A 21,170-nucleotide genomic window follows, 5' to 3' on the forward strand; every position below is an offset into this window, starting at 1 on the left:
AAAAAAATGATGAGTTTGTTTTATTTTAGCAACAGCTCTAACCCAGTTATATATTATGTTTGAAAGAAAACACATTAAATAAGTAAAACTCATGCGAAAAAAGCTGATCTGAAAAAAAAAAAAAAGGCTGAATAAGCTTATGTTTACAAATGAGCTTCTTCGGAGGAATTCTTAATATTAAGCTATAATAGCCAAATCAGAAAAGTGTGGCTATGTTGTTAATTCGGCTGTTTTAGCCCAGAGTTGGAAATGTTTGACAAATCACACAACAGCTTATGTTGTTATGCATATATCGTGGACATCCTTCTACGGTGCTTACAAAGTTTCTAAGTTTAGCAAGACAATCATCATAGGAATCGTAGGCCATAACAGTTGAACTACCACAGTTTAGCTTTTTCATAGGGGTATATGCAGGAACCTTACCTCTAAACAGTCCCTCTTTAGGAGAGACAGTGCCTATTTTGGCCCCAAATATCCCTCTGGCCCTTTTTTTTTCTATCCTAATTTTCATCTTTTCTAGACGCTCCATGTTGTTGGTGTGTCTGAATGTATAACAGCGCTCCACAGCAATAATACTCAGAGTAATGTGTCTTTAAACTACAAGAAATGTGTTTAGCAATCAGTCTATATTAATCTGATACATAGTTTTTGTTATGAATTACATTTTAGCTATAAAAACTGTTATTAGTAAATCATCTAAAATGTATTATAACAGCCACACCACTAAAATAAAAGCGGCTCTGTCACCGCCTGGGGCCATCCTTGTCGCCATTTTCGTCCTGCTAGTCCTCTTCAGCTGCTAGGAGCTGGCATCAACATTGTACTCTCGCGCATGCATAAGAGTACAAAACTGAGGTCTATGGAGGATCCCACAAGATTTTTTTTAACTCTGACTTTTCCAACTCAGCTGAGGGCTTAGCATGGTTTGACAAAAGGTAGCTCCTTATTCTGTCAATCTTTGCCAAGCATAGGAAATTACTAAGACAAACTAGTCCCTACTTTGACATCTTTTGACTGGGCTGTAATGTCATTGAATTTCTAACACAGTCAATGTGAGCAAGTCATAAACATTTTACTTTTATGAAATACTCATTTTGGATGGGGGAGTGACATTGCCTCTTCAAAGTATTTCTCTTGGTCGATTTAAAGGATCACTATAGTGTCAGGAAAACAAACTTGTTTTCCTGGCACTATATAATCCTTAGGTGTCCCCCCTCTCCAACTGGGCTGAAGGGGTTAAAACCCTTTCAGCCACTTACCTTAATCCAGCAACAGGCTCCCTCTGCGCTGGTGACCTCTTCTCCCCCTCCAATGTCAACCAGAGCCGCGCGCGCATTAAAAATGCCCATAGGAAAGCATTTCTCAATGCTTTCCTATAGCCATTCTGCGTGTACAATGCGATTTTCGCATTTAGCGTCGGGGGAAGCGCCTCTAACGTCGGTCAGGGAGACAGCCACTAGAGGCTGGATTAACCCTGCAATGTAAACATGGCAGTTTCTCTGAAACTGCTATGTTTACAGCTGCAGGGTTCACACTAGATGGACCTGGCACCCAGACCACTTCATTGAGCTGAAGCGGTCTGGGTGCCTATAGTGGTCCTTTCAGTTTAAACAACTGTTGGGAGGTTCAACAGAACTAGCAGGAATCAAATGACAACTAAATGCAGGATATATAGTGTGGTAATAATGTTTCCTTTTGTAATTGTGTAAGTAAAGTTTTACATCTGAACAGAAAAAAAAAAAGGTCCCTGCTCGGAGCCATCATTGAGCACGCGCAAAGCAGGGTGACGCCAAACTCCCCAGCTCGGCGCATGCGCGCTGGCCCGACGGAGGCGGGGCCGCGCGCGCAGGGCGGCGAAAAGGCTTGGCCTTGCTCAGCGCACGCGCGCTGACGTGCTATCCCCCTCCCTCCCCCTCCCAGGGCTCAGTGTGTTTTCCTGTGCGCGCCCCCGACTATATCCGCGCCGCCGCTGCCAGTGCGTCGTGCCGTCTGTGTCTGTGTGAGAGGGGGGGAAATGGACCGCGGGCGCTCGCCCCATTAAACCCGTCACCACACACACACACACCCCGCTCTATCAAAGTCCTGACTGGATTGTAACCGTCGGCCAGGCCCCCACCGCCCGGTACACCGAGCCCGCTGCCCTCACCCCCCTCCCCGGCAGCCGGGTCTCCTCAGCCGCCCCTCTCGCGTCCACACCCCACTCACACACGGCATTGATGGTAATGTATGCAAGGAAACAACCGAGACTCAGTGATGGGTAAATGTCCGCCTCCCCCCCCGCTCTCTGTGTGGCGGAGCCGCCATGTTTGTGTCGAACCCCCGATCAGTGCAGGCGGGAGGAGCTCTGAGGGGACAGGGGGGCTGCTGCTCTGAGGGGAGCTCTCTCTCTCTCTCCCCCCCAGTCCTGTCACGGCTCAGCCCGGCTCTCTAACCCCAGCTCTAACACAACTCTCCTCTCTCTCTTTTTATTGCAGCTGTCACGACCGAAGGGACTCCCAACCCTACCAGGTACTGAGAAGGGAAGCTCAGCCAGTACTCCAGCTCAGGCTTCGGCCCTGACGAGGCCTCAGGCCGGAGAGCTAAAACGCAGACACCTCCCTGCTAAACCTACAGATTCTATAACAAAAACCCAGTATGAGGAGCAGTACCGAGACAAACATTTACACAACATTTAGTTTAGTCATTTATTTACTTTATTATTATTATTATTTTTTTACTGCAGTCAGTGAGTTAGCCAGTCTGGCCATCTAGTGGCACTGTTTGTAAAGTTTATGTGCCAAGGAAAGGGGGATTAAGAAATAGGGGAAGAAGGAAGAGAGACTATATTTTCATGCAGATATTCTGCTTATGATGCTTTGCTGACCTAAAGGCGCAGGCAGTGTCAGGTAGTTGTGGTAGTACAACAGCTGGGGTGAGGGGGGGAGGAGGATCTTCTGGCCCTGTACTCATAAAGTTTCTAATTTATGGTAATTTGTAGAAGTACTATTTTACTCCTCCGCTTGCATTATAATTTTGCCCTTTTACAGGTAAAGGCATTTTGTGAATGTGTTGGTGTAGCACATTTCATAGTGGTGACAAGTAGAGGGGGGTTAGTTGTCACCTTGAGGGAGAGGAACATCTATGATGCTCAGTTGCATTTTAAAAGTTTAGTCATTACTGACAAAGGGATAGTAGTAACACTTGACAACTTGGTTTATAGTGAAATTACAGGTTCAAGGGTTAATTTTACTCCGAAATTTGGTAAACCTAATTTTAAAGTACTTAATGAACTAGTAATCTCTGAATGCCCCGTGATATATTGAATATTGCACACAAGAAGATTCACAAAAAAGTGGACATTTTATTTATCGTGAGTGGTAATTGTGAACTATATTTGTGCTGCCAACCAGCACAAGGAATTGTCAGCAGTAAACTGATAGGAGCTGACCAGCATCAGCCAATGTATGGCTTTTTGGCAAATCCTTATGCTGGTTGACAGGAGTAATACATCCTGATTTGTTTTCACTTTATTTAATTGGAAAGTTATTTTTAAGTCACTTTCCTTACTGAAACACTTTACATTCCATTGCAGATTATACATTTGTAATTAGTAATTTTTGCTTAAACTTCCTGATATGTGATTGCACCTAATCTAAAAAGGGTGTTTCATTGAATGTGTATTATTAGTACTGTAGCTGACAGTGCAGACAGAAATTTTACTGCATAATGCATTCATTTTGCAGCCATGTTAAACTTTTGATGGATTTTGTTGAAGATACTAAATGTTATTATTTTGATAAGACATTATTAATAGGTCCTAATGTGAGTTATTCGTTTTGTTACTTTTTTTTGTATTACAAATAATTTGATGCTGCAATGGAAAACAATAAAGAAATCTTGTTTTATATTCAAATATTTTAAGAAATATGAAAAGTTAGGTTTAATTCTGAGACGTTTCTGCAATCGTTTTTGCAGACTCTTAAGTATTCATCAAAGAGTCATCCAAGCAGCAGTGATCACCGTCATGACAAGATGCGAGATTGTACAGATCCATCTCCCCCAAGTAAAATGCGAAGATCAGATAGTCCTGAAAACAAGTATGGCGACAGTGTGGGGCATGGCAAAGCCAAAAGTTTACACGTCCACAGAGTCCGAGAGAGGGATGGAGGTAGGTGAAAGTTGACTCGAAGTTTAGCTATAATATGCTTAAAAGAAAACTAAAGTTGCATTAACCATTTCTCCAATTTGAACACATTTTTGTAATGCAAGTGTTTTTAACTAGTTTTTAAATAATTTTTTCAAATTATTAACTGTTTTGGAAAAGGTTTTGCAGACCCCCCCCTCCTCTCCACCTCTTTCCTCCCCCCCCCCCTGTAGGAGAATGGTTTTGTGATTGTGCATATTGATGGTCACAAAATACGGATTACCTGAATTCTGTCAATACATTTAGTGATTTTATTTATTTTTGTAAATGTTGCAGAATGCTTTAATGAAGAAATGGATAACCTATTTGAGGGTTTGCAATCAAGAAAAACTAACTGTATAGAAAAAAATAGTAACACACTCATTGTTTGCTATAGGTATATCTTAAAGGAACACTGTAGTGTAAGAAATAAAAACATGCATTCCTGACACTACAGTGCATGGATTACTGTTTAGGTCCCTGGCCTCCTTGTCTGTGGAAATTAAAGGTTTAAAACACATCTTCTCCATCACCATGCTGGTCTTGCCTCGCCTGGTCCCACATCAACAGCTGAGATCTTTAATTTTGAGGATCTCAACCAATCCAATGCTTTCCCATAGGAAAGCACTAGGAGGCTATTACGCATTTGCAGCAAAACACTGTTCTGCAACAATCAGCGTTGCCTAATAGAGATGCAGTGAATCAATGCATCTGTTTGGGGAATGTTCAGCGCCTCCATGCAGTGCGTGTAGATGCTGAACCCTACTGCATCACTGAGATTGGATGCACTTCTAGTGGCAGTCTAGATATGTTCCTAGGTAGCAAAGTAAACACTGCCTTTTGTACAATGTTGACACTGCAGGGACATGCTATAGACAACAGAACAACTACATTAAGATGTAGTGGTTCTGGTCACTATTGTGTCCCTTTAAATAATATCCTAATTTAGATCTTTATTTTATTTTTTTATTTCAGAAACGTACAATGGGATCATGCATTGTTAGAATCCATGTACATTAACATTTTTTTTTAATGCGGTCGTGTTGTAAATAAACCAGCCATGTCAGTCTTACAAACGTCACTTTCAAATTATTGTCCATATCTTACTTTATCTTAGCATTTCCTCATTCTTAAAGGGAAATTCAACTGCCTAAATAGACATCACTGTTTAGCACATTTTTTTTTGATTGGTGGTATATCTAAAAACAGCTTGCAAAAGCTGCCAATCTCTTGTCTGGAGACTCTGCAAGCCCTCCCCTTCAAACCAAATCTAGACTTTCTCTGGTTGTCCAATCACAGACTTCCTAATGCAGCTCAATAAGAAGTCTTGCAAGGCCAATGCTCTGGGCAATTTCTTCCTCTTGAGTTTAGCTTCCCTGAGTGAACTAACAGGGTTGGTTGTCTGACAACCAAGGAACATAACAAGGTAAATTTAGAAAGGTGCCAATTTCTATAGAAATCTAAACATTTATTTTTAATTTTTTTTGTAAAATGGAAAAAAGAGGGCACACTCTTCACACACACAGCTCTTCAGCAAGCTGGAGTGTCCCTTTGTTTCCAAGCTAAAGCAGAATTGTATGTTTCAATGTATTGACAGATGTGATGCAGGATGCTGAAACAAGCATTTTTTGTTGTCACTGAACTCTTATGACTACTTTACAGTGTGTGAATTGAACTTCAGGTTCTCATTTATACAGAAAATTAAAAATGGTCTTAGCAATTCAAGATTTTCTGTCCTGTTTTTTAATATACATATCTTTTAAAATAGTATATATTTTTTGCAGGCTTATTGTATTTTTCATTATGTAAACATGTGCAATCAACATGTCGGCAATAAATAGATGTGTTTACAGTGAAACTGTCACTTTTAGAAGTGACATGTACCTCATTTTGAGTGACATTGGAGCAGTTACTGAAATGAGTTTAACAGGGGAGGGAATTATAAAACGTTTTTACTACTAAAAAGAGCTTTTTGTTCTCTGGGAGCACTCTCTCATCTGCTTAGAAATGCTTTGTGTGCATGCACACTTTGGCAGCAGTTCCAAAATGTGAAATGTGCACACATGCTATCACAGCACCCGTGCAGGGCAGTTTTACTTTTTAAATTAATTTACATTGTATGCTAAGACTCTTCTAGGTCATGCAAGTATAATGTCAATTTAAAAATTGCTTTTAGTTAGTTATTTATCAGGGTGCACTAAAATCTCACATGTAAAAGTTCCACAGTAGCAAATATTTTTTTTGTGTGTACGCTTTACCTGCATGCCTCTCTAACTTACGTCAAACTTGGCAAGAACCAACCAACAATTCAGCAGATTTCCGGATTTTGTTTTGGGTTTAGCCTATGTTTAATAGGTTAGTATTTCTTATTTGTAAATCACCTATGTGACATGTAAGGAATGATTTGGTTGCCTTTTACAAACCAACTGTGTATTTTCTTTACTGCAGCATTATGCTAACCAGGGTACATAAAATAAAAATAGACAATATTAAAATAGTTTCTGTTCTAATGTGCTTTGTGAACATATAGTTTTCCAAAAAGATTATCCATGCAGTTACACTAGGGATTCTACATTGTAATTATTTAGTACGGAACAGTAAATATAAATAAGATTAAATAGGCACTTTTTTTTTTTTTTTAAATTCTTTATTTATTCCAGTGCAAGACATCACAAGCCATACATGTACAGTAATACTGAAAACTTAAACATAAAGCAAGTATATAGATATCCATACATGTAATAAATAGGCACTTTTAAGCACATTAGCCACTATAGCCCGTTGTAGTGGTTAGGGTGTTGCACAGACTGTCACCTGCTCCTATATCAAACTGGTTTCTATACACATTGAGGGTTCCCCAAGTGTGTGGGGGGGGGGGAGGGGGTCTGTGCCCCCACTTTCTGCAAAGTTCAGACTTTGTGATGTAACAATGATCTGCCCCGGTTCGTAGTGGGGTCATTGGGTGTCTCCATTGAATAATATGAGCCCATAGGAGAGGCAACTGCCTGCCTTCACAGTGCTTCACATATACCCTCGCCAGTTTTCGGTAAATAACTACTAGTAGAGAGAGAAAAGGATGGATAAAGCAAGAAGTGAGAGAGAGAGTGGAGGGATAGGGGGGGAAGGACAAGATGATGGGGCTCCAGCTCCTGACTGCCCTACGTTACAATCCTAAGCTCCACTGGCGGAGCATCGCTAGTTGCTCAGGGGGCTACTTTCCCACGGTTCCCATATGAAAGTTTCCATGGTTCCCCTAACCCTGGCAGTTAGGTCATCCATTAAGTGTACTTCCTTGACCCTGTTTATGACCTCTGCCATAGATGGAGTACTTTGCTTGAGCCAATCTGAGGCCACCGCTCGCCTAGCCGCTACGGTCATTTTGTGTATAATCTTTTGTTAGTTTCTGGACCACCTGTCGAGTGATCTGCTAAGTAAGTATTTCCAGGGATCCAATGCAGTGGCTCTGGAGAACACTTGGGTCAGCAGGTCCCTAATCTGGTTCCAGAAGCGTTCTATCTGCGGGCATTCCCATCACATGTAGATATACGTCCCTTTCAGTCCACACCCCCTCCAACAGCTGTCCGTTGGAGTTTTTTTCATTTGATGCAGCTTAACAGGAGTGGTGTACAAGCGGAGCATCGTTTTAACAGCTTGCTCCTGAAGTGTCACACAAACAGAGGAGGCGTGATTGGCTTCCCAGATTTCCTTCCACTCTATGCCCTCCAGTAACATGATTTCTTAACAATGGTCATCTGCAATGTTTTGACCTTTACACTGTTATTTCTCAAGCTGGGGCTTAAAACATTGCGCACACAGCTTCTGTATAAAATAGTTTTGTCTTGTATTTTTCTGTCTGCAGTCTATACATAATAATGTTCCTGTTCATTATAGAATGGGAAAGTTATGTGTATCCTGTCCTTTTTTTAAATTCACTTTGAATTCTCACTTTAGTAAATAATCCTGTTACTGTTGTGGTACCCAATCATACTTGAAGCACACTTGGTATCTTATAAATCAAAAGCCTGCAGTCAAAATGTCTCTCGTTGCAGCTCAGTGCTAAACTCTTTAATTAATCATTCATGATTTTCACAATGTTGGTTTCATACTGCCAGGCAAACATGTGCATAGCTAACAAAAATACTAATACCAAATTGTGGTAAACTGACACATTAAAGATGTACTAAGTTACGTATTAGTTGTACAACTTTTAGTTGAGCAAAAATCTCATTAATGACTCAGTACAACTACTTTTTTTTTACATTTTTTTTTTTTGGAAAAGCAATTTTGTGTTGAACTGCCATGGAACATTAAGCATTGGCCTTTTGAAATCCACCTGGTGATATTTTTCGTGCCTTGGAGCTCTGCCCCTCCACATACTGAGGAATAGATTTTTGAGATTGGCTTTAATAGGTTTATGCACTAGGTTAGGTGTCTAAAACTCAGTTGACTTGTTATGGACCTGTTAAAGGTACTCATTAGGACTGGAAGTAATCTACAATTTTTCTAGGAAAACCTCTAGCTCGATAATCTCTACAGCCTGTTGTACTGGTTTTGGTTACAAAAGTGCCCTCCTTGGGTAAATACTAGTTTAGTTTTTGAAAACCATTTGACTTACTCGGAGGTTCTCTGGGTACCCACCATTATTTTCTCTCCAGCCAGATGCTCCATCACTGAGTCCAGAGAACCCTTTTTGGCTTAGCACACTCAGCTGATGCTCTCAGCCAATGAATGGCTCTCAGCCAATGAATGGCTCTCAGCCAATGAATGGCTCTCAGCCAATGAATGGCTCTCAGCCAATGAATGGCTCCAGGGGACACAATTACCAGTGCCTGGTGGACCATAGGAAAGTTGGCAAACCATTCTCAAATGGTTTGACTACTTACACTGGGAAAGCTGCAGTGGTTATGGTGCATGGAGTGTTTCATTAATGCTGTATATAGATAATACAGGGCTTGACAAATTTGTTTGTAAACTAGGTGCCAGTCTTTTAAAATGTTACATTTTTTTTCGTGTTTGGTTCGTCATTTCAATTTGAACATACATTTCACATATTGAAAGAAGTACGAGGTTAATAGCTTTTCCAAGGTGGAACATTGTGGTTCCAGCTTAGTAAACAATACACGAGGTTAAAGGGACACTATAGTCACCTGAACAACTTTTGCTTAATTAAGCTGTTTTGGTGTATAGAACATGCCCCTGCAGCCTCACTGCTAAATCCTCTGCCATTTAGGAGTTAAATCCCTTTGTTTTTGAACCCTAGTCACACCTCCCTGCATGTGACTCGCACAGCCTTCCATAAACACTTCCTGTAAAGAGAGCCCTATTTAGGCTTTCTTTATTGCAAGTTCTCTTTAATTAAGATTTTCTTATCCTCTGCTATGTTAATAGCTTGCTAGACCCTGCAAGAGCCTCCTGTATGTGATTAAAGTTCAATTTAGAGATTGAGATACAATTATTTAAGGTAAATTACATCTGTTTGAAAGTGAAACCGTTTTTTTTTTTCATGCAGGCTCTGTCAATCATAGCCAGGGGAGGTGTGGCTAGGGCTGCATAAACAGAAACAAAGTGATTTAACTCCTAAATGACAGTGAATTGAGCAGTGAAATTGCAGGGGAATGATCTATACACTAAAACTGCTTTATTTAGCTAAAGTAATTTAGATGACTAGTGTTTTAAGCACTTTTTCTTTTGACAGGTGAGGTGACCGACTTGGGGTAATCATGGGAATATCAAAATTTAAGAGTGGCGCGCACTGTACTCCGCGATACTCCAGGAGTTAGAAATTAAATATGCTTGCTAGGTTGATCCAGGAAGGGGGGAGATGTGTGAGCGCATATATGTATGGTAAAGCAAGCATGAACATGTGTACGAGTTAGATCCCTACAATGAATGGATTGGTTGGGTGCTGTGTGTAACAAGCCTGGCCAGGTTGGATGTCTACCAATATGCGCACCTCAGAGACATATGATTAATATTCTAGCATATTCTTAGCTGCTTTCCCTAACCATAGGGTGGCAGGGGGGTGGGAGCTTGGTAAAGATCGACGCCTGGGGTCCAGTGGGGCTGCTCTCTTCCTGCGCGCGAGGGAGCAGTAATCTACCTGCAGCTACCTCACGCTCTGTGTAGTGATGCCGGGTTGACGTCATATTCCACCTCCCGGCATCATTAAAATGAGCGCAAGGGAGCAGAGAAGAACTGCAGGTATATTACTGCTCCCTCAAACGTCGCTTACAATGCTCCCGAAATTTCTAGTTGCCATGGCGACCAGGATTTGTCAAGCCCTGTTTTGGTCCATACATTTTGTTAACGCTTAAGTTAAGATACCCTACTCTATAAGCAGCAGTAAGGGCAAGAGTTCTAGTCACTCATCGGGCTGCATGGTTTAATGGAGTCCTGACCCCCTTTAAAGTAGGGATCGACTGATATTGATTTTTTTAGATACCGATAATCTGTGAACTTTCAGGCCGATAGCTTACCGATATTCTGTACATTTACCGTTTTTGTAAATTTTTTTGCACATTTTTTTTATTAAGTGGGAAATGCACAAAATATACATGCCAGTCAGATTTATTTTTTTTGTTTTCAAAAATATTTGTGTGTGTGTGTGTAGTGGATGCAGTGTGTTTGTGTGTAAATATGTGCAGTAGGACCCCCTCCTCACACCTTACCTGTCTCTTAATATTCCCCTTCTCTTTTAGTGCACCCCCCTACCCTAGTGTTCCTTTTCCCTTCCCTGTACCTTAGTGTCCTCCCTTAATGTTCCTCTCTCCCCCTTGTGTTTTTCACCCCCCTTCCCTGTCCCAAAGTGTTCGATACCACCCCCAAGTCTTATAGTGTTCTTCCACCCACCATTCTCCACCCTTACCCCCCAGGCCGGTGCGCCCAAGGCGACCCAGGCGTTCAACTTCGCTAAAAGGCTGCCAGGACAGAATCACAGGTGCCAGAACATTTCTAGTCTACCTGGCGTCTGGGATCTGTTGAGCCTTGAGATAATATATTTTTAAAATACCACAAACGTCACCATTTTTTAAATTATTAAAACTGCATCACATGTAGAAATGTGAACGGCAGACAGAGCCATCTCACAGTCTTGCATTTTTTTTTGTTTTTTCTCTCCTTATCCCACAAATCGTATTCAGTAGAGCATAGTTGTGCTGCAATTTCATTCTATACAAGTTTATAGTAAAGAATAGATGAGCGCCAATTCCATTTGAGTAAAAAGGTTCTGTAAATTGTGGACAGTTGTATCAGGTGGCATTTGTTCGGCTATGGCTGGGAGTAGGAGGATGCGCTTACTTAACTGGTTTGGACAGTAAAGGAGGAAGTAAAATTTTGTAAATTTTCATATTTGGAGAGGGGGCAATCCATTTTTAAAGAAATGCTTCATTGTTGGTGTTACTTGTAATGGACTCTGGTAGGTGTGTGTATATTTGCAACTCAAGCGATCTCTGTATAAATTCCTAGTAACATATTGGTGGGCATATATCATCCAATATGGAAGTACAGGTTTTTACCAAATTCTAAAATTTGCCTTTTACTTTCCTAAATTAACTCACTGTAGAGGTTTTCTTGGGCATTCATGAAAAGCCACAGGGAGGAGATGTGCAAAATAAGTATTTTCTATGTTTATTCACTAAATAGTTTACTGACTTAAATGGAATATTCTCATGTAATTGTCCCAAATCTAGAAACCAAACTCCTGAACATCTGTTTCATATATGAAAGAAACACATAGGCCATCTTAGTGTATGTAAATAAACAAAGATGTTTTTTTTTTTTTCTTTCTATGATCCCTTTTAACCCCTTAAGGACCGGACTTTTTTTGCGATGTTGTACATTTGCGACCAGGCATCTTTTTGACACTTTTGTGGTGTTTGTGTTTAGCTTTAATTTTCCGCTCTCTCATTTACTGTTCCCATACAAATTATATATTGTTTTTTTCAGGACAAAAGGGGCTTTCTTTACATACCATTATTTATATAATCTCATGTAATTTAATTTAAAAAAAAATGAAAAAATATGATGAAAAATTGAAAAAAAAATACACGTTTTTTGAATTTTATGTGAAAAATCTTTTACTCATCTACAAAAGCGAATGAAAAAAACTGCTAAATAGATTCAAAATGTTGTCCTGAGTTCAAAAATACCCAGTGTTTACATGCTTTTTGCTATTTTTTTGCATGTTATAGGGCTATAAGTACAAGTAGGATATTGCGGTTTCAAAACATACATTTTTAAAATGTATCAATAGTGACATTGTAACACTATTATCTGTCATAAATTGCTAAATAACACCCCACATGTACATATTTTTTTAAAAGTAGACAACCCAGGGTATTCAATATGGGGTATGTCCAGACTTTTTTAGTAGCCACTTAGTCGCAACACTGGCCAAAGTTAGCGTTCATATTTGTTTGTGTGTGAAAAAAGTAAAAAACTAAATTGAACGCTAATTTTGGCCAGGGTTTGTGACGAAGTGGCTACTAAAAAAGACTGGACATACCCCATTTGCAATACCTTGGGTTGTCTTCTTTTGCAAATGGTATGCCATCATGGGGGTAATTCTCATTCCTGGGCTACCATATGCTCTCAAAGGCAACGTAACCAACCTGGCCATTTTCAATGTAAAAATATTTGACCATGTAACTTTCAAAAACGCTATAAAACCTGTACATGGGGGGGTCCTGTTCTACTCAGGAGACTTTGCTGAACACAAATATTAGTGTTTCAAAACTGGAAAATGTATCACAACAATTATATCATCAGTAAAAGTGCTGTTTGTGTGTGAAAAATGCAAAAAAAGTCACTTTCACTGACAATATCATCGCTGTGATATGTTTTACTGTTTTGAATCACTAATATTTGTGTTCAGCGAAGTCTCCCGAGTAAAACAGTACCCCCCATGTACAGGTTTTAGGGTGTCGTAGAACGTTACAGGGTAAAATACAGTGATAGCAAATTAAATTCTCTGGACTTTTGGCCTGGGTTGGCAGGCAGGTCCCTTAAATTGCAATCAATAAAATAACTTAATTATGTAAAAATATTACATAAATACGCACGTAGAATTTAAATATAAATGCATATTTATATATTTGAAGTCTACGTGTATATTTATATAATTATTTATGTAATTTTGTATATGGACATATGAATAGTTCGCATTCTTTTTATTTATTTATATATACATAGATATATATACAATTTCATTCTAAGTGTATTTTGATATAAATATATATATAAATATCAAAATACAGTTAGAATAAAATTTCGTATAGATATATAATTTTTTTTATTTTTTATTTAATTTTTTTAATTTAAATTATTTATTATTCGTATTTTATAATAATATATATATACAATATATAGTTATTATATATATACGTGTGTAAATTAATTATAAGTGTATTTTTATATTAATATATGTACATATTAATATAAAAATACACTTAGCATGACATTATATATGATATATAGACATATATTATATAGGTATAATATATGTCTATATATCATATATATACACATATATATAATATTTATTTTTTTATTAACTTTCACTTTAAATTTTTTTTTTTGATATTACAGTTGCAGACAGTCCCCCTGCAGGCAGAGACTAGGACACCTATTGTGACCATGTGGTCGCCCTGTTGGGCGATCACATGGCCACAGGGGTCCTAATCTGCCATAGGGAGACTGTCTGGGCTGCAGGCAGTCTCCCCACACCGGGAGCACCGCCGATCGCCGCCGGGGGAACGACGGCGATCGGGTAAGTACATTGGACGGTTCAGGACCGTCACCGGTCGGCAACGCAAAAATGCCGATGACGGTCCTGAACCGTCCTCCGTCCTTAAGGGGTTAAGCAGAGCAGCATTACATAATTTTCAAAAGACCCATTCATGGTTTTGTCATAAGAAACACATGCAGGCTTTTGAAGACTGACCTCTGAGGAGTGAATGCTATTATCCATTAAACGTGTGGATGACCGACCAGATCTGCTTCTGGTACATATGAAAATGTAATCTATACATTATGCAAGGAAAAGTATAGTCGTTTGCATAGGTTAAAACCGGGCTTAACAAATTTTCCTTGAGTCTAAGAGCCAGCTAAAAAAGTTAGGAGCCAGCCTGTCCCTGCATGCTTTTCAATGTAAACACTGCCTTTTTGGAGAAAAATCCAGGCACCAGGACAAAATTCTTAGTCGATCTGGCGGCTGGGATTTGTCGAGCTCTGGGTTAAAATATACATACCTGCACTGGCCACGTGTGAACACAATAACCTAGGAATAGGTGAAATGGCTCAACCTGATTGTTGCATATGTTATAATGTAATATACTTAAGTTTGTTATATGTTTCCTGTATGAGATTTTGCAATGTATATCACCCAAGCTGGCAGCGTGTATAACCTACCTGCTTCTTTTTACCCTTAAAGGATCACTATAGTGTCCGGAAAACAAACCGGTTTTCCTGACACTATAGTGCCCTGAGGGTTCCCCCACCTTCAGGGTCCCCCTCCCGGGGTGCTGAAGGGGTTAAAACCCCTTCAGCTACTTACCTTATTCCAGCGCCGGGCTCACTAGTCGCTGGTGACTTCTCCTCCCCTGCCGACGTCCGCTCCCGAGTGGAGCGGAATGCGCATGCGCGGAAAGTGCCGCGCGCGCATTCAAACAGTCCATAGGAAAGCATTTCTCTTCTGGACAGCCACTAGAGGCTGGCTTAACCCCTAATGTAAACATAGCAGTTTCAGAGAAACTGCTATGTTTACATTAGGGGTTAAGCCAGCCTCTAGTGGCTGTCCAGAAGAGAAATGCTTTCCTATGGACTGAAACTGCTTTTCTCTGAAACTGCTATGTTTACATCTGAAAGGGTTAAAGGGACACAATAGTCACCTGAACAACTACAGCTTAATGTATTTGTTCAGGTGAGATCTATAGCTCCCTGCGGGCAATCTAATGTAAACACTGTATTTTCAGAGAAAATACAGTGTTTACATTGATAGGAATACCTCCAGTGGCCGTCACTCAGACGGCCACCAGAGGGACTTCCTATCATGCAGGGCCCTAAAAAGGCCCTGTACACGTCAGACGTATTAAAATACGTCTGACGTGTTCAGGAGAGAGAAGGCACTGTGTGCGCGCCTTCTCTCTCTAGCCTGTCAGCAGAGGAGGGGGGCGGGCAAAGACCGCGAGCTGAGCTGTCAGTCAGCTCGCGGCCGCGCACACCGCGCGCATGCGCGGTAGTGTGCTCAGGACTTCAGAGGGCGGCATGAATGCCGCCCTCTGAAGTACGTGCGGCAAAGCCAAATGGAAGCGTCTGAATGCTCCCTGCTCGCGCCCGCATATTTCGTCATTTTGACAAAATAGGGGGCGCGGCTTCACGAGGCTCCCGGCGCTGGAACCTGGTGAGTAATTTCGGCTGCCTGGAGAGTCCCTTTAAAACCTGAGGCACCTGGCACCCAGACAACTTCATTGAGCTGAAGGTCATCTGGGTGACTATAGTGTCCCTTTAATAAAGATTGCCCCAAAAAAAAATATATATATACACATACCTGGAAGAAAACGGCAATGGATATAAAACCTTTTTATATTTCTGCCCTAAATAATTTTCCATAATGTGGCTGTAAACTAGACATAGTGGTATGTTAATTGCGTTATAGGGTGCTGGATTTGAATGAAGATGGTTGAAAAGATGGCTTTCCGCTCATTAGTAAATAGAATCCTGAGTCCAGTGGTAACAGGTTACGGACTTCGATGTACTTGACAATTGATGTCAAACGCCATACATGTAATTTATCTTTAAACTGTTCTGCATAACTTTCACCTTAAAAGAATCTATTATCTTGGCTCCTACGCAGTGATTAAAGGGTTTTTAAAAAAACAAAAAAAAAAAACACCTTTCAGCTTTCTTTATTTATTTGCCGAGGTCCCTCGCCGCTGGCTCCGTCTCTAACTTCACTGACGTCTGCACTGGGGGCGAAAACGAATGTGGATGCGCGTTAAGCGCCGCACTTGAGTTTGCATTTCCCACCAGAAAACACTGAATCAGTGCTTTCCTATAGGGATTTTTAAGATGCTTGACATCCTCATGCAAAGAGTGAGAACATCTAGCGTTGTGTCTTTGAGTTAATCTCGGTGAAACAGTAGCAAGTACCTTTATTGGTTGTCTTAATCCTGCAATGTAAACATTGCAGTTTTTCTAAAACTGTGTTGTTTTACATTGCAGGGCTAAGGGGACTGGTACACTGCACCCAGACCACTTCAATGAGGTGAAATGGTCTGGGTGCCTATAGTGTCCCTTTTTTATGTTGTTTTTAAGCTCATTAAACAGTGAAAGAGTGATCAAGGCTGCACAAGTATTGATAGCTCTATTTTGTGTTTTTATATAAATGTCTATAAATGTGTCCCTTTAGAATTCCTTTAAACATTTCAAATTGACTTCTACATAGCGTTTGTTTATTTACATTTAATTTAAAAACTCCATTTGTGCTTTCTTTGTGTTTCTAGTAGAAAACAATTTAAAGTAGTAATTATCTAAAACATCTTATTTCATCTATGAAGCTGTGAAGAAAATGTTGTATGTTAATGAGGTAGCAATTTCTTTCAGTCTGTTAAAGGAAAAGCATAATTGTTTCAGAAAAGTGTAGTAGTATTATAGTCTCTAGCCCAGGGGAAGGCAATCTTCGGCTCTCCAGTCTTTGTGGTCAACATCTCCTCCGATGTTTTACCATAATTATGGCTTCAAGAGCATTATGGGAGGTGTAGTCCACAACAAATGGAGTGCTGAAGGATACCTATCCCTGCTCTAGCCTTTGTGCATGATATTTTGTAATCCATACTTGAATACTGGTACCTTCTTTTCAGTGTATCTCTTGATTTAAGGGAACACTCCATTAAAAACATGCATGTATTTTAGGAGGGGATGGGGATGAGGCCATATGAGTAAAAAAGTTTCCTACTTCTAAATGTTACACTACTTCAACATGCAACATTTAGTTATTTATTTAAATGTAATTCTGTAATGTAAATCGATCAATAGTACAATCCAGGCATCAAAGCCAGAGCCATTCATCTGAATAAAAACCACCATAGTAAATAAACCTATTGTAGTAATTATGGTGTCTGGATCCTCCTTGTGAAGCCTCCATTTACAAACGGTTTGATATAAACTGATGTCTTCCTAGCGCCTGTACATGCTAACGCGGAAGGGAATTTCATGTTACTGATGTGGGTAGGTAGGGGTTGGGTTGAGTTTTTGAATAAAATATGTAAACATAACCACTAGAGTGCCAAGGGCATTCTGGCACGATATTTACTACATTGGCACGAATGACACCACAACCACTATCATTTGAACTGAAAACAGCAGGCCTATGCATGAGTCCTTCCTTCAACTCTATTGAAATTATTTTACAACGTATAGTGTGTACACCTGGATGTTCACTTGCATTACCTATGAGATGCCTCATTGTGTTTTTTTTTTTGTTTTTTTTTATCTATCTGAAGAGTGTATCTAATAACTGATGCTCAAAGTTTACTTGTATGTTAAGTTACACATTAGGGGAAACAAAATCACATTTTGATGGCAGAATGTCTGTGCCATTAGGAAAAGATCTAACATTTTTTAAGCTTTAGTGAGTTCTGATAAAGTGCCTGCTTTAGGTTATCTTTTTGTAACCCAATGGTCACAGACTTGAATTCCTAAGGCGGAATTTGACAAATTCAAGTTGCTGTGCCGACAGATGGGGCCTGGCTTAAAAGATTTGTCTCCCTGTCAGTAAGGTGAGATCACTATAGGCTCTGCAGCAACATTAAATACAGTTGTGGGAGAATGAAATATCAGAGCACTTCCTCCCATAGCTGTGTATCATTATGCCACATGGGAAGACCAAGGATAGCCCTGAAGATTGTATTGGTTATCACAGCAGACATATGCTCCCCATGAATGCAAAGACAGGATGCTGCATCATTGAGTGAGGTGAGCAGCAGGATTAGGAGAAACAGTCAAACCAATTCAAAGGAGATTGTATTAGTTGTCTCTGTGTGAGGCAAATAGTAAATTCAGGCAGAAGGCTTTTGCCTAACTTGTATTAAGGCAGAACAATGTGCACTTGCCAGGGTGCCTATTGCCTAGCAGTAGCCATTTTTCCAGGTTGCTTGGTTCAGTTTTTGGGAGCAATGATCAATTACCTGGGGTTGCCTGGGCACCTATTGATTAGCAGTGAAAATTTCATTGGAGTCTGTTGTTGAGCAGCTGCTACTTTGCATGGATGCCTATGTGCTCGAGCAGGGACCACTTTCCTTGAAGGATCCTTTGTAGCTATTGGCAATGAAGGGCCACTTTACTGGGGTGCCTAGGCACCTATTGGCGAACAGGGGCCACTTTACTAAGATACTTGTGGCCACTTTCCCCACCTATTAGAGAGCAATGGCCACTTTCCTGGAGCACTTAATAATTTATAGAATACACCCACATAATGGCCACATCCTATTAATAACATGTTAATCGCCCTTGTCTGTAACTTTCAATGTGTTATTACTCTTCCTATTAGGCATTGTATGAACTATAACCATTTTATCTTATTATAGTGCTTGGAGTCCTCTGTCACTGTCCCTCCAACAAGTGTTAAATCATTTTTTAACAGTTTAACAGTAAGGGTCCCTGGCCACCCACAGTCCCCACAGGAGGTAGGGGCTGTTCTGGTATGTCTAAGACTGAGTTACACTTCCTTCTAGCCATACTGATTCATACCAGTAACGGTGGCTGTCAGAGGAAGAAAAAGGTCAGCTGTTTTGTTCAATCACCACCTTGCTGCTGGGGACTCTTGTTTGGAATTAAAATATGAAAAACGAACACCGTATGGGGGGATGGTACCACAGGACTCCAGACACTATAACCACTTCAGTGAGATGAAGTAGTTACAATGCCTACAGTGCCTGTTTAAAATCAGGATTGTTTTATTTGCCAGTCAAATCTACCCACAATCGATCAGTACAATGAATCCCACAGAAGGGCAAACTGTAGACATCATAAGCAAATGAGAACAACATGGCTGCATCCAGATAGCTTGCAAATAAAGAGCAAAAAAAAAACATGAAGACCAGTCACAAGGAGGGGATCAAATCATTCAGATACAAGGGACCTTTAGGAAAGGAAAGCCATTTAGATATAACAAAACCATGACCTGTCTGCTATTAGTGTTACAGATTTGGTTTTGGCCTCTCATTCATGTTTTCTTCTGGTTCAGACTTTTTGAGCTTTGCCAACAAAAGGTTTCTGCAGCATTACCCTGTCTCTCTATCACACCTCTATTTTTGCAAAAATATCTTCTAGATTGGAAGTTAAAACGCATTGCTTGGTAAATGAGATCAGTGGAAGCTATATTGCTGACTTGACTCTGTCCCACAGCCTATCACAGTCCTCATATTTCCAGATGGCTCATAAATTACACTCTGCAGTAGTCATTGACAAGTAAAAAGTACCATAGGTAGTAGTTTTAAAATTTGAAGCCCTGTTTTCTGTATAGGATTTGAAAGCTGTGCTAAGGGGAGAGGGGGCAGACCATAAAAGTACAGTGATAGTCTGTGGTCAGTCATGTCAGTAGTCCATTTCACACTGATCTCTCATTGGCTGAGCTGAGTGCGTACTCGAAGTACGTCGAATATTAAGAGGGGGCGTGGCTAACTGGAGTTGCACTGTACAAATTTGGATGCAGAGAAAAATGAAATAAATTTTGACTAGTTTTGGTCTCATGTTCATGCTTTAAGTTGTTTGTGACTAGAGTATATTTTTAAGGTCCTCAGTTTGCCAAAGATTATGTGCTACATAAAAAGTATTTCCAGATTTTACATATGTATATAGAAGAATATCTAAGGTGACATTTTAGGATAAATAGGAGGGGAATAGAGCCACAAAAAATGCAAAGTGACCGTGCTGCTTTAATTGTAGCCGCATGTCAGAATTTTGAAGGTTGATGAAGTTGAACTTTCATTGTGTTGATAGCTGTAGTGAGTGATTCTCTTGAAAGTTTTTTGTTTTTTTCCTTCTGCACCTCCTAAAAAGACAGAGCAGAGGTAGAACAAAGGCAGTTATTGATAATTGCTTTGGTGGTTATTATGCTAGAAGTACTTTGGCATTGTTCCCCGGTCATGGGGGCAAATCATTCTGCAATTGTTTGCTCTTAACTGAGTTGTGTTGGTCTCCTTTTCATGTTTGACATATGGCTTTTGCAGATTCATTCATTGTCTCAGAGAATCAGCTGACCAGTCTCAACTAATGTATCCGTGTCTGTGTATAGAAATGGACACACAATGGCGTTGGGGAGCCTGGAACTCTTGTTCCGGACTAGGCTGGTTAATGAATTCCCAATGACACTGCCGGAGATATAGTTACTCCTTAACACCAGAGGGGTTAAATGAAGTATGAGCAGCATATCCTAGCAAAGCGCTGCAAATACAGACTTCAGGCACCACAATAACTTCAAATTACTGAAGGGGTCATGGTACTTGGAGTAACCCTTTAAGATATGCAACTGTGCATACTGGCCTCTTGATCACCTCTAAATCCTCATGGTTGTACACTTTTTTCACAGGAATCAGAGTTGGAATTGGCACTGGCATTTTTTTTATTATTTTTTATTATATTGGTTTAAAACTGCAAAACCTTTAAACCCCTTTTAAATGCACTTAGATAATTCAATATATATATATATATCTCTATCTATCTATCTATCTATCTATCTCTATATATATCTATCTATCTATCTCTCTCTCTCTCTCTCTATATATATATATATCTATATCTCTCTCTCTATATATATATATATATATATATATATATATATATATATATATATATATATCTATATCAAGAGTTGCACCGAAATGAAAATTTTGGTCCTAAATTCAGGATGCCCTTGGCCGAAAACCGAAAATTACTTTTTTTTCCCTCCCAAAGCATTCTTAAATAGTTTTTTTCCTATAATTTTATTAATGACTTTTTAATTTAATGAATC

At 39.9% G+C, this 21,170-nt stretch overlaps 1 protein-coding gene across 2 annotated transcripts in view; it reads left to right on the forward strand.

Annotated features, from left to right (window-relative positions):
• Window positions 1-1,920: 1,920 nt before the first annotated feature.
• Window positions 1,921-21,170, forward strand: part of WAC (WW domain containing adaptor with coiled-coil) — a 56,790-nt gene continuing 37,540 nt past the window's right edge. The window contains exons 1-3 of one of the 2 annotated variants that reach the window (XM_063452595.1): window positions 1,921-2,257; window positions 2,475-2,508; window positions 3,955-4,147. In XM_063452595.1, coding sequence (XP_063308665.1) covers window positions 2,217-2,257; window positions 2,475-2,508; window positions 3,955-4,147 — 268 coding nt within the window. In that variant the 5' untranslated portion in view covers window positions 1,921-2,216. The remainder of the gene's footprint in view (window positions 2,258-2,474; window positions 2,509-3,954; window positions 4,148-21,170) is intronic. The other variant, XM_063452597.1, reaches the window with a different exon arrangement.

This window comes from Pelobates fuscus, chromosome 4 (genome assembly GCF_036172605.1).
Source record: "Pelobates fuscus isolate aPelFus1 chromosome 4, aPelFus1.pri, whole genome shotgun sequence".
Lineage (NCBI taxonomy): Eukaryota > Metazoa > Chordata > Amphibia > Anura > Pelobatidae > Pelobates > Pelobates fuscus.